Source organism: Osmia lignaria, chromosome 14, assembly GCF_051020975.1.
Source record: "Osmia lignaria lignaria isolate PbOS001 chromosome 14, iyOsmLign1, whole genome shotgun sequence".
NCBI classification, from domain to species: domain Eukaryota; kingdom Metazoa; phylum Arthropoda; class Insecta; order Hymenoptera; family Megachilidae; genus Osmia; species Osmia lignaria.
The window spans coordinates 5,661,028-5,673,318 of record NC_135045.1 but is presented as its reverse complement, the minus strand read 5'-3'; the positions used below and the strand labels follow the sequence as shown (position 1 = coordinate 5,673,318).

The 12,291-nt window shown below is 31.6% G+C and overlaps 2 protein-coding genes across 3 annotated transcripts in view; one reads left to right on the top strand and one right to left on the bottom strand.

The window, feature by feature from the left end:
- Positions 1-4,671, top strand: part of LOC117607272 (neurotrimin) — a 99,367-nt gene extending 94,696 nt beyond the window's left edge. The window contains exon 10 of the mRNA XM_076691984.1: positions 1,128-4,671. Coding sequence (XP_076548099.1) covers positions 1,128-1,336 — 209 coding nt within the window. The 3' untranslated portion in view covers positions 1,337-4,671. The remainder of the gene's footprint in view (positions 1-1,127) is intronic.
- A 1,519-nt stretch (positions 4,672-6,190) lies between these two features.
- Positions 6,191-12,291, bottom strand: part of LOC117607271 (limbic system-associated membrane protein) — a 145,119-nt gene continuing 139,018 nt past the window's right edge. For both annotated transcript variants that reach the window (XM_034330801.2, XM_034330802.2), the window contains one exon: positions 6,191-12,101. In XM_034330801.2, the coding sequence (XP_034186692.2) occupies positions 11,935-12,101 (167 nt within the window). In that variant the 3' untranslated portion in view covers positions 6,191-11,934. The remainder of the gene's footprint in view (positions 12,102-12,291) is intronic.

Below are 12,291 nucleotides of genomic sequence, written 5' to 3'. Positions count from 1 at the left end.
AATAGGGAAATTTCTTAAAAAAGCACGCGAAGTAAGATGTAAGACTGCCTTCAACGTTGTACATGGCAGCGGTGGAGCTTAACAGTAGGATATTCGATTAAGAACTTTGGTATAAATGAAAAGTAGATACGGCGGGCGTATTTTAACGTAAATACGTTATCCCGCTTAGAAATTCCCTGAGAACTTCCTTTTAAATCATCGGCCTCGGCGTAATGCGAGAACTTACGCACAGTGGTGTGAGAAACTTTTTGAAGGGAAAGTTCGAAGGAAGACGTGAAATTTACCCGCGAACTTTCAGCAACGTGGCACGATGCCGTAGATCTTCTCCAAGGCGACAAACACTTCGTTCTCAACGGGATTTTGATGAAATCCCACGGCGGTTTATGAACTACCGCGTCGCCTTCACTATGAAAAGTAATCTGATCTTTCGTTTCACGAAAACTTTCCTAGGGTTTTCCTGGGCATTTCGCGTTTTATTCAATTGTAATCTGTCGTTTCAAGGGAATACGGAAAATCGAAATTGAAAAGTCCGAGGGAGAAACGACGGTAATTACAAAAGGTAAAATTTCAAGAACTCTCCTCCATTACACACATTCCAAAATTTAATTGATGTCTTCCTTTTTACATTGGATCTCTGGGATTGTTCATAAATTTTCTGAAATTAACAATTGTTATTTTAATAAAAAGGAGTATGGATTTTGATCGATTTTCCCTGAGTAAAAAAATTTTTTCTAATGGAAGCAAAGATCATATTATAGGCAAAATGTTAACCACGTTTAATTATAAATAATTAAAGTGAATAAAAAAACACCATAACAGTATCACTTTTTATATAAATTAATTAACATTAACCTTCGAACGACGGACCATGGAGAGAGCCCCAATTTTAATTTAATTTTGTATTTTATATTGTTCTCATTTTCTAAATTTTATATTATTCTTGCAATATGAAACCACTTCGCTTAAAAATTACACGTTTAATTTTTGTAAGTTTGGATTTTGTTCGACCCAGACATCGTCGTTTGTAATATAATAAAAAATATTTAAGCTTAATATTACTTTCGGGGTAACATTAAAGAATTTTCGTATTCATGCTCGCTGCTAATAAATCAATCACTTTTTCTCAGATATACGGCTTCACGGGAGAGCAAGCAGCAGCGACTATAACGATGCTGAAAACACCGTGACAAAAGGACGAAAAAATATTGGTGGCGAGGTACGGCCACGAAGAATCGACAACACGGCGCAATCGATGTCATCCAGGGGTACAAGCACGAATTTTCTAGTGCAATCTAGAACGGCCATCTGCATAATCCTACTATCTGCCCTGTCGTAGTCACGTCAGTGTCCAATAGCGGAAAAAAAGAAGAAAATAAAAAATTAAAAAAGAACGGTTGTTCGAGGGAAATCCTTCGGATGGGATCAAGATTCGTCCTGTTCATCGTCATTTATCTCAACCGTGAAAGGGATCAATTAACGAATGTGCTTGTGAAACTGAAACTGAAGTCAACGAAACAATCTTATCGTTAGTTAGTGTTATTCGAACGAGAAAGTTTAGTCAATGAGATCCTTTCAAGTCTGCCACTTCTGTTATTACTAATTATCACAGTTTATTTGAGCTCGTTAAAATCGTAACTTTAATTTTCTAAAGGATGCGCTTCGAATAGATAAGCATTTTAACTCCTATGTACATACGATATTTTTTGTATGCTTTATAAACTTATGAATTACTCGAAGAAATTTCATTCATTGAAACATGTTCGGCCTAATTACTGTACACTGTATCGTATTATTGTATCTATTATCGTTGCATCTGTTGTACTAGTTAATGTACAATACATATGTACAGGGTGTCTTTGAAGAAATGAGATTGTTCTATTAATTTCAGTTCTTGAAAAATGCCGTGAGAAGACACTCTCCATTAGAAACTAAACGAAAGTATGTTAGAAGTATCTGAAATCGAGATTACTTCAGCCTCAGTTCAAGTCGGGAAGTGATTGGATAGGGTCGGATCGGGTCAGGTTGGGATCTTGAAAGTTGTAAAACTAGGGCTGTGCGGGTACCCAAAATTACGATATTTTTCTATTTTGTAGTCTGGTCTTGAATTTGAATTTCTACATTTAGAAGCGTTTTTATATTTTATACATCGTTTCGCAACGTTAACTGCATCATACTGTATTCTTTACTTACTACACAGTTTCGATTTACCTAATTGAAAGTACAATTTTCCAAACATTAAACAATCTAAGGGTTGAAGGTTTAAAAGCAAGGAAAATGTATGAAACAATATTATTATGTTTTAAATTGATCTGTAAGATTTTTTGTACAATACTGTTGTATTAAAACAATGCGTTTACAAAGATACGGCCATAAATAAAGAGGAATCCTTGTATTACTTTAGCAGCAAATTGAATTTTCAATGTTGGCAACTTAGTACTTCTAAGACACTCTGTATTTACTATGCAATATAAGATTACTCGACACAGCACAGACAATGACATATTATTTCTGTGCTAATGTGCAACATGTTGTTTGAAATAACTTTGTATAATTGATGTGCACGTGTATACATTGGAACCTGTTGCATAAACGTTCGAATGATTTGAACGAATTGTACAATGATGTTTGCAATTGAGAACATTCCAGTTGAGACGAGAGTGACTTGTAAAACCTTAGGAGGAGCCGTATGTGTAAATTTCCTCTAGAAAGTAATCATTTGCATATATTTGTAAATAAAATAAGAATACGATAATTCGAATAATGTGAATTTGTTAGCGAATCTGTACATATGCGTAGAATTGAAAACTGTTCCATTTGTCTCCTGGTTAATTTTAAATCATTCACTTTCATTCGTTTTTTAATAAAATTGTACTTAACGAATTTATTTTCAGCAATTGAATTGTATATATTAATTATAGATATATAATTTACATCTGCCCGATGATTTTTACAATCGAGCATTTTAAAGTGTACTAATACGTTGATTGCGCCAGTCAAAATGATTCAATTTTTATGAATTTTCACACGATGTTGCTCACAAATAATTACTGTTGCAATCAACATGTTAATTATCTTTATCGGTAATAAGCAAAAGTAATTGTTTATTATAGCACAGTGCATTTGTATAGTGATCATTGTTCAAATATTATTAATTTATTGATTTAGTTCATTTGTTGAGCTAGGTGAGAATGGTATGGAAGGTGATAGTAACATGGAATATCTATTTTATTTTTCGATTTACAAAATTTCAAAGTAGCTAAAAATAAATTATTTTTAAACTAATAACAGACATTAAATATTATAAACATTGCAATACATATTTACGAAAATTGAGCTGGAGATCGTAGTGGTACATATTACTATCACCTCATTTAGTACTTACATTGTACCATAATCTGGTTGTTGATGAAATTCATTGTACAATCTGTATATACATGTAGCAAATAATTGAAAAATTACAGTAAACATAGTTTATGATTTGTAATCTGTAATTAGTTGTAACGGTTATAGTAATTATCAACATAATAATAAAAGTACCTCAGTGAGCTTGCTATTTTTTTCTAAATATGCAGTATTTGAAATTAACTTCTTCTCATAAGCACCTCTGAGTACTTGTATATTGATGAATAAATTGTTTATTGTTTATTTTGATGATTCCAACACAGAAGTGTAAGAATAAATTAATCTTATATGCTGCATATTTAAAGGATTTTAGTAAAGTTCTTAGATAAAAATCAATGTAAAAGCTATATTTCCGTCGTTGTAGATTTAGTTTAATTGGAACGTTATCTGAGAACAAACGAATGCTTATCGTTGAGTAGATATCATAACGAAAAGTGTGAATGTTTAACTCTTAGAGACCGGAACCGAACGCAGCTGAACACTTCATACATTCCAAAATTTTTTTTATTATTTCTAATTTTTTCATTATACGAAAACATAAATGGTGTGAAATTTAGAACTGATAAAAATTACTTTTCACTCGAAAGCAAAGGAAAATTTATGTTGGTAAATCGAGATAATAATTACTAATTGTGAGCGCATCCACGTCTTTAGGCCACAGCAGCAACTTATACATATGTATATTTGCTCGCAGTACTTTAAGAGTTAATTTGTTACGTGCAAATGAAGCAGTACCTCTCTTATAAATATTTGCATGGGATGTCCCAGTAAGACTGCTCAATTTGGAAACCACAAAAGTGCATGTATAGCAAAAATTATGCATGTACACCTAGGTGCAATGCAGGCTTCTTTTGTAGAAAGAGCCATTTGCTTTTTATGGAGAGCCTAAGGAAAACCTAAGAAGGGCCTAACATAGATATCTCTTGCATTTCTTTTTAATTATGAAAAGTATGTGTTGAGCTAAAGTGTACATACACTGAATATCGGATTTTTACAAATTTTAAAATCATAATTTTGATTTCTTTGTAATAAAGAATTTACAATTTTCATGTTTTTATAGTAATAAAGGATTTTCAAAAATCCTCTATTATTGTTAGTGACTTTTGTTATTTATTGATTATTTGTCAGTGACTTTATTGATAGACAAATGCTTTTCTCATTCGGTTAAATGAACGATGTACTGCTCCATTGTGCTATGAGTCATAGCATAAGAAAAGTTTATTGTAGAATCATAACATAAATTAGTCCAAATGTATGGTAAGTAATTAAAGAAAGTACTTTGTATTCAAAATAAGTTATTGATTTGCATCCTTGCATCCTTTACACCTCTGCATTCTTTACATCTCAGAATCCGTTAAATCCCTGCTTTCTTCATATCATAGCATCCCTAACTTTCCTCAATCATCTCTGCATTCCTCGGATCCTTTTTTTTTTTTTTTTTTTTTTTACGTGGTGGAAATCTTCAGAAAGACATCTCCAGTCCCCTGAGGAGGGGCTGGAGGTAGTGTGGGATTTTTACCCACTAAAACCACCACGGTGGCCTGCATTGGGGTTATAGGGAGGGCCCCGGGATCTCTGACGGACGTACCGGGGCCTCCCACCCCGCTCTGACGCCCCTGCCTCGGGGGAGGGTCTGGTTTTTGACCCACCCGCATGTGCCAAACTCCGCCGACATCGGGGGCCACACCCGATGCCGGCACTCCACGGGGGCCGCGTGCAGTGGAGACCGGGGTCCCATCCCCGGGCCCCCTGCGGCCACACTTCATATCCCTGAACTAAAATTTCACCGAAAATAGCGCCCCCTAGCGGCAAAAATTTGAACTAAAATTTCGACCTCGGATCAGCGCCCTCTGGCGGCGAAAAAAGGAACTAAAGCTTGCAGAAATTTTGGCCCTCTAGCGGCAAAAATTTGAACTAAAATTTCGACCTCGGATCAGCGCCCTCTGGCGGCGAAAAAAGGAACTAAAGCTTGCGGAAATTTTGGCCCTCTAGCGGCAAAAATTTGAAATAAAATTTCAACGTCGAATCAGCGCCCTCTGGTGGCAAAAAAAGGAAGTAAAGCTTGCCGAAATTTTGGTCGTCTAGCGGCAAAAATTTGAACTAAAATTCTGACCTCGAATCAGCGCCCTTTGTAATGACTTCTTACTCAATAAGAGCTTACAGCGGTACAAGGGGTAAAAGGATATTAGAGGGATATAATGAATACAGGGATATAAAAGATGTGATTTGGGAATAGTCCCCGCGAGGCCCATAAAGAGAAATAAAATAAATAATTAGGAAGCGTGGATTTGTCCCATAAAGGAGAATAAAGTAATTAATAACTGAAAAGGGTGGACTTTAGTCCGTAAAGTAGGATAAAATAATACATAACTGGAAAAAGTGAGACGGAGGTCATAAGGAAGAATAAAATAATAAATAAAAGGATGATCCGCCGTGACTTAGAAGAGACATAAAATCATAAATTTTATTCCTCTTTGACGAGCTTGTTAACAAGTGGAAAAAATGAATAAAGTAAATTAAATGAACTCCGGAAAGAAATTAGAAGACGATTATTATACTGGTTATGCCCTCTTCGTACGGACCTGATTTGATCATGGGGTGTCAGGGACCCCGCTGCGTCATTTTCAATGATTTATATTTCAAACCTGAAACTATAAATTGCAAAACGCTAAATTATCTTACCGTGGAAAATTGTCATTCATCAAATTCCACGGTGTTAAAATCTTTTCCTTTTTTAAAAATATATTGTATTGCAAAACAAATAACTAACAGTCTATGAATAGTTCAGTGTTACATTTATTTTTATACCAGTATATTTATGAATTATATTACGTTATAGAGGCATATACATATAGTCACGCCACTACTTAGCAGGGAAAATACGGTTTTATATATATGTACATTTTAGTATAATTATATTTTGTTTATATATACTTGTTAATTCTTTGTGTATTCTACTTACAAGCATTCGTTAGAAACGTTGCATTTTCGCAATTAATTACATTAATCATTCTTCAACATTGATTACGATGATATCTACAATGCTGATGATAGAAAATATTCGCATGTACATGTTGTTACAGTCATTACATTCTACTTACATAAGCTCGAATTTTTAGAAAATTCAAGCTTATAAAGTTATTAGTACTAGCACTATTAGTATTAATTATAAAACAATTTTTCTTCCCAAAAATTTCGATAACATTACTCATATTATAAACAAGTATAATTCAATTGTTTTTGAATATTTTTAATCAAAACGTAAATCATTATAGCTCTGTTATATTTCATCTTACAGTTTTCTTTATTTAATAAATCTAAATAATAAATTTCCTATTAATAATGTTTATACGCTGACACGAGAAATAAATTACATTTTTTACGTAATGTTATCAACAATTCCTTCATTCTAATTATCATCTAACAATATTATTTATATTATACGTATTACGACCACATATTTATTTTTATTTGTCTTTAAATATTCTAATTGAATCTATCTACGAAAAGTCTCGTCGAACAAAAGATAATAATCTAACTCGTAAACTCTTTTCGAGCAAGCTGTAAAAATCTTATACGAAATGTAGAAATCGTTGGATCGAGATTTGTACTAGAAACTTAAGTCTTTATTTTAATCGTCTAAAAATATTTAGTTTGCGAAGAAACGACGGCAGCTTATTTTTAGCTTTAAGAGTTCTAATACAAAAGCTGTATTTTTAATTATGCTATATAAAATACTTGTTATTCAATATTATAAAAAAAATACACTGAGAAACATTTCCTGCAATTTATTTATTTAAACGTATAGTGCAAATGTACTTGTGATAAAAATTATTTTTCGTCCTGCCAACAAATCATTTCGTTGCACTCAATTTATAGATACAAAATCTAATTGACTAGTATTAGCTTCGTGTTTTAATTATGAATTTATAATTGCGAATACAAAACTTTGTTATGCAAGGTGTTACGGTTAATGTAAAGATAAAGAGAATAAAAGAGTTACTTTCTTTCACATTTTTATACCGTACATTGTACTAATTGTAAATATTATCGATATGTATTCATTTCACGTTTATTTTTATAAATTCTTGTTTGTCGGTCATCGACGTAGAATAAATGAGAACTTCATTGTAATACATTGTGAATGAAATAATTGAAACCAGCGGTCTTGCTGTATATACAGGGTGTTCGATAACAGGTGGGCAAAATTTTAAGGGATGATTCTAGGGATCAAAATAAGACGAAAATCAAGAATAACGAAATAGCGTTTATGGCTTTGTTTTCCAATAATTAACGTTTAAAAATTCGAGTAAAAAGCGCCTGAAACCTGCAACCCGCCCAGCACTGACGACTGAATGTCAGGTCAGCAGGGGTTGGTACAGTCATAATCAAGAATCGAAGCCGAATGCTGCAGTACCGAGAAACAGAATAGCACGAGGTAAGTTTCTACTATTCAACGATTCTTGATTGTAACTGTACCTTCCTCTGTATATTACATTATGCTTCAAATTATTTCCATAACTTATTGTTTAACCCTCGAGCGGCGAACCATGAAGAAAGCTCCAATTTGAATGTACCAATTGACTCAAACTCTGCTGTTCAAGGGTTAATAATTAAGTATTTTTTCCTTTTGTTCCGTGAACACCTTACACACTTTCGTGACAGCGAATAAACAAGAATGTTGTAATACTGTTTACATGGATATGTACAATATTAGGATGCATAGCGGACGAAAATTTATAGAGTATCAAGAAAAATGTGGACTAATTTGTTATTACACGATATTTCATTATGATTATGTTATATATTAGCCAATATATTGAATTTTTAAACTAAAAGTACTAAATCAATCATATCAATGCAATACTTATCACATACACTGTCAATAGATTTGTAGATACTGAAATTTATTTCTGTCTATTCGATGTATTTTTAATAACCGCAAAATATTTGGTACTATGTTTATCCTAAAATCTATGGGGAACAATTAACCCAATTGTGCATATAAATATATCAAAGAGCGACAGAAGAATATAAAAGTTGAAAATAAAATAAATTATTATCAATGGAAATAATTTTCTACTTCAAACAGAACCATTTCATTTAGCAAAAAAATGTACCTTTACTCATTACTTTTGTAACAGACCATGTAAGTACACATGCTTATTGAACACTATGGTTTTCATATAAAAATCTTTTCTGACGCTAAACCCAACATTTCCACTCTTTTCTCCGCATTTTCAAAACAATTCTCCAATCGTTAAGTTTTAGGCTTCAGTTTACAACCTTCGTTCGATTTGCATTTGTCTTTCTTATTACGATTCGTACAAAAAATTAAAAACTTCTTGAAATGCACCTAATTTGCACGATATCAAAATTGGGCATTATTCAAATCATTTTCAAATACAAATTTTTAATGAAACGAAGATACTTAGGTACTTAATTATACTTAATGATAAAAATGTAAAAGGTTTAATTTGTTTATTTTTTCTGATTCGTTAAATAAAATAATTAACCCCTTAAACAATTATGTTCTGTATTTCCCTGTAAGAAATGACCAAAATTTTTACGTATTTAAATGTCCCATTAGAATAAATTGTTTTTCTTTTTCAATGGTAAGATTAGTTTTTAAAGTACTTCCCTAATGCTTTATCCAACGCGATGTACAAAAGAATAAATTTTTGTACGTTTTATCATTTTTCTTATATACAATACTTTTAAATATGTATAATAATATACACGGCTTTTGTTTAAATAAAGATCATGACAAGTCGTGACAATCATAATGTTTAAGGGGTTCAATTAAAATATAATTTTATTCCATTATTGTAACAAAATGTATTTGTTTTTCATTTCTTTAACACATTGACTCCGGGAAGAAATTATAAAATTCTGACGTCTAAAGGGGTATCTATGTCGTCTCATAGAACGTAGATCTGCGGATTTTGGTTGTAACGTGTTAATAAAAATGTACTAAAATCAGGTCAGTTTCATAGATATTCAGTTTCAATCATAAATTGTTACTTAATGCAGTTTAAGACCGTCGAAAGGATACTCTCAGTCTTTGGACAACGCTATTCTAACACACTATATATAGTTATATACACATATACCATACGCTATACAGATGCACAAGCTACAATATGCATATATCGAGTGTATATGTACATGTACATTAATGTGTACATTCATAGTTATTTCGTTCATTGCTATTTAGTTACATTGTTCTTGGTAAAAACATTGGACGCTTCCACCGAGGCGGCTGGTGTTAATTATATTAAAGCGTTCCCTATTGAGTGCTTACAATTACGGGCTCTATATACAGGCTAATTCAAAAAGAACATCATTATCATTTCAATATTTGAAACTGTGAATTACATTAAATACTAAATAACCGATCTCAGTTATTTTTATTACATATAAAAAAAGTGTTTTTTTTTTAATTTCTAAAAACTTCAAAAAGAATGTGAAAGAAATTGGTATCTTAGCATTTTGATAACATCAGAAGAGAATTTAAATGCGAGTCAATAGACGGCATATTTAAAAATAATATAAAGTGAGAAATTAAATTTGGATAATTATTTATCATTTGAAGTAATTTACACATTTTCAAATATTCAAAAATTCCAATATCCATTTTGAGTAACCATGTAGTAATGATTCTGTTAAAGTCAAATCTACTACAATTCAGCTCTGGTTTACCAGAAAGAGAACATTTTAATTATTATTAAGGACACAATTTACACAAGATCATTTATGTGTGATAATTGCAAATCAATCACTGTTACAATACATATCAGTGAGAATATAAAAGTGGTGTAAAATTTATTTATAAAACTCCAGTTTAAGATTATTGAATGAAAATTCGTTGAATCTATATCATCATGAAAATAATTTTTTCAATATTTTTTATAATTAAGTTTCTAAAAAACGATATAGCTATTGGGATGTTCTGTTTCTGCTAGACCATTTCATAACAAAATATATATATATATATTATAGGAATTCGTGAAAAACAGGGTTATCTATATGACAACTCTATTTTCACGATTCCTTTCACTACTGGATTTGGAAATCCCAATTTCACAATATTTGAATATTCAAATACCTAGTTACATGAATCTAAAATAGAAAGAATTGAACTGTTTGCTTAGAGAAAGAATTGTTGACTATGTGAAATGTGATATGTCTTGATTTCATAGGAACCAATTTGAAGGTAATCAAATGAGTTGACAATGAATTCTGATGCAAATCAAAACCTTGAGTGCACATTCGAACACATTTCATATGAGAAAGCCTACTGAATATGAAAGGTTAACGAAACTCTATTTATATTCTGTTTGTTTTATTCTTATTATGGTGCTCCTTTTTGTAGAATTTGTTGTACAGTGAGAAACAATTAGTAGTTAATTTTTAACCGGATCTATCCTTCTAAAGTATCCTTATCAATAAATAAATTATCTTAAATGAAAACCTAAATATCCTAGATACATTCTAGATATATAGATTATTCTAATTAAAACCCTAAATAAATATCCTGGAAATTCTAATAAAATTAATTATTCTAAGTTCTGAAAATTCTCAATGAATTGTTTGAAATTCAATGATTTGAAAATCCAACACTGAATATGGCAAGAAACGAGCGCAAAATTCGCAGCAAAATGGCACTTAACTTTAAAATATATGACTATATGAACACTAGCAGAGTTAGGTCTGATATTGACTAGGTTTGAGTACCATCATGAAATACAATTGAGTATGATCGAGGCTCATCATACACTATCCAGATGTAATCACAGTACAACTGTTAAATTGTAAAATTTGTTCTTACAAGATTTTAATTTTCAAGAAAATCAATGTTGAATATTCGTTGAATACTATTAGAAAAAAGTTGAAACTTTTGCATAGCCTTAATTCAATAAGTATACAATTTTATATTTTTTAAAACGAAGAATATTTGAAAAATAATTAATTTATTTAATTGAAATATTCCATTGCAGTTTCTAATCTTTGAAACACTTCGCAGATATTTTTTCACGTTTGTAACTAACTAACAATTCAAATAGATAATTAAAATATCAAAGGAAACCAGACCAACCACGCTGTGAATTCTACAAATACCTAAAAATCGATTTTCTTGGAAACGAATTCGCTTTAAAGCAGAAATTTTCTGTTATCTTTTCCACATATTCTTGTACCAGAGAACCACTCATTTTACAGTTGTACCCTGTACTAATCTATGTTTAATTCAATTCCAGCAAAAGTTTCTTCTCGAGACTGTTACTTATTGCTTGCTGCGTTTTTTTTTCCATGACGAAGAATGTGTTATACTTAATTCACTAAATTAATAGCTAATATCGTTACATATGATGATGCTTTATAATACAGTGTAAGTGGTCAGCACGATTCTTGATAATTTATCCTCGAGCGAAGTCCCTGAGCGATGGATTTCCAAATGAATTTACAGATTTTCCACGTGTCGCGTTCGAAAGAGAAATTCGACGATAAGATGGCGTGCAAATGGTGAAATTTTCAAGCTGGATGGAGCGTTCTTAACTGAGGATGATGATGGTAATAAATGATAAGTGTAACCAAAGCGAAAATCAGGCTAAAAGAGTTCTCTTCCGTCGCCACTCCAGAATCATCGTAATCGTCCCCTTCATTTCCGCTGGTTTCTTTACGACCTCGCAGCTTCAAATCTACGAAAGGAAATTGAAGCAATACTTATTTTTTAGTAGCTGGTAGAATAAAAGTGAAAATTACTCGAATTAATGTGCATTTCCTTCAACATTTAATGCAACTTCTTTTTTTCTTAATTTTACCATTTCAATTTATTTGCAAATTGTACAGGTATAAACTCAATAATAAACATAAATAAGAATTAAAATA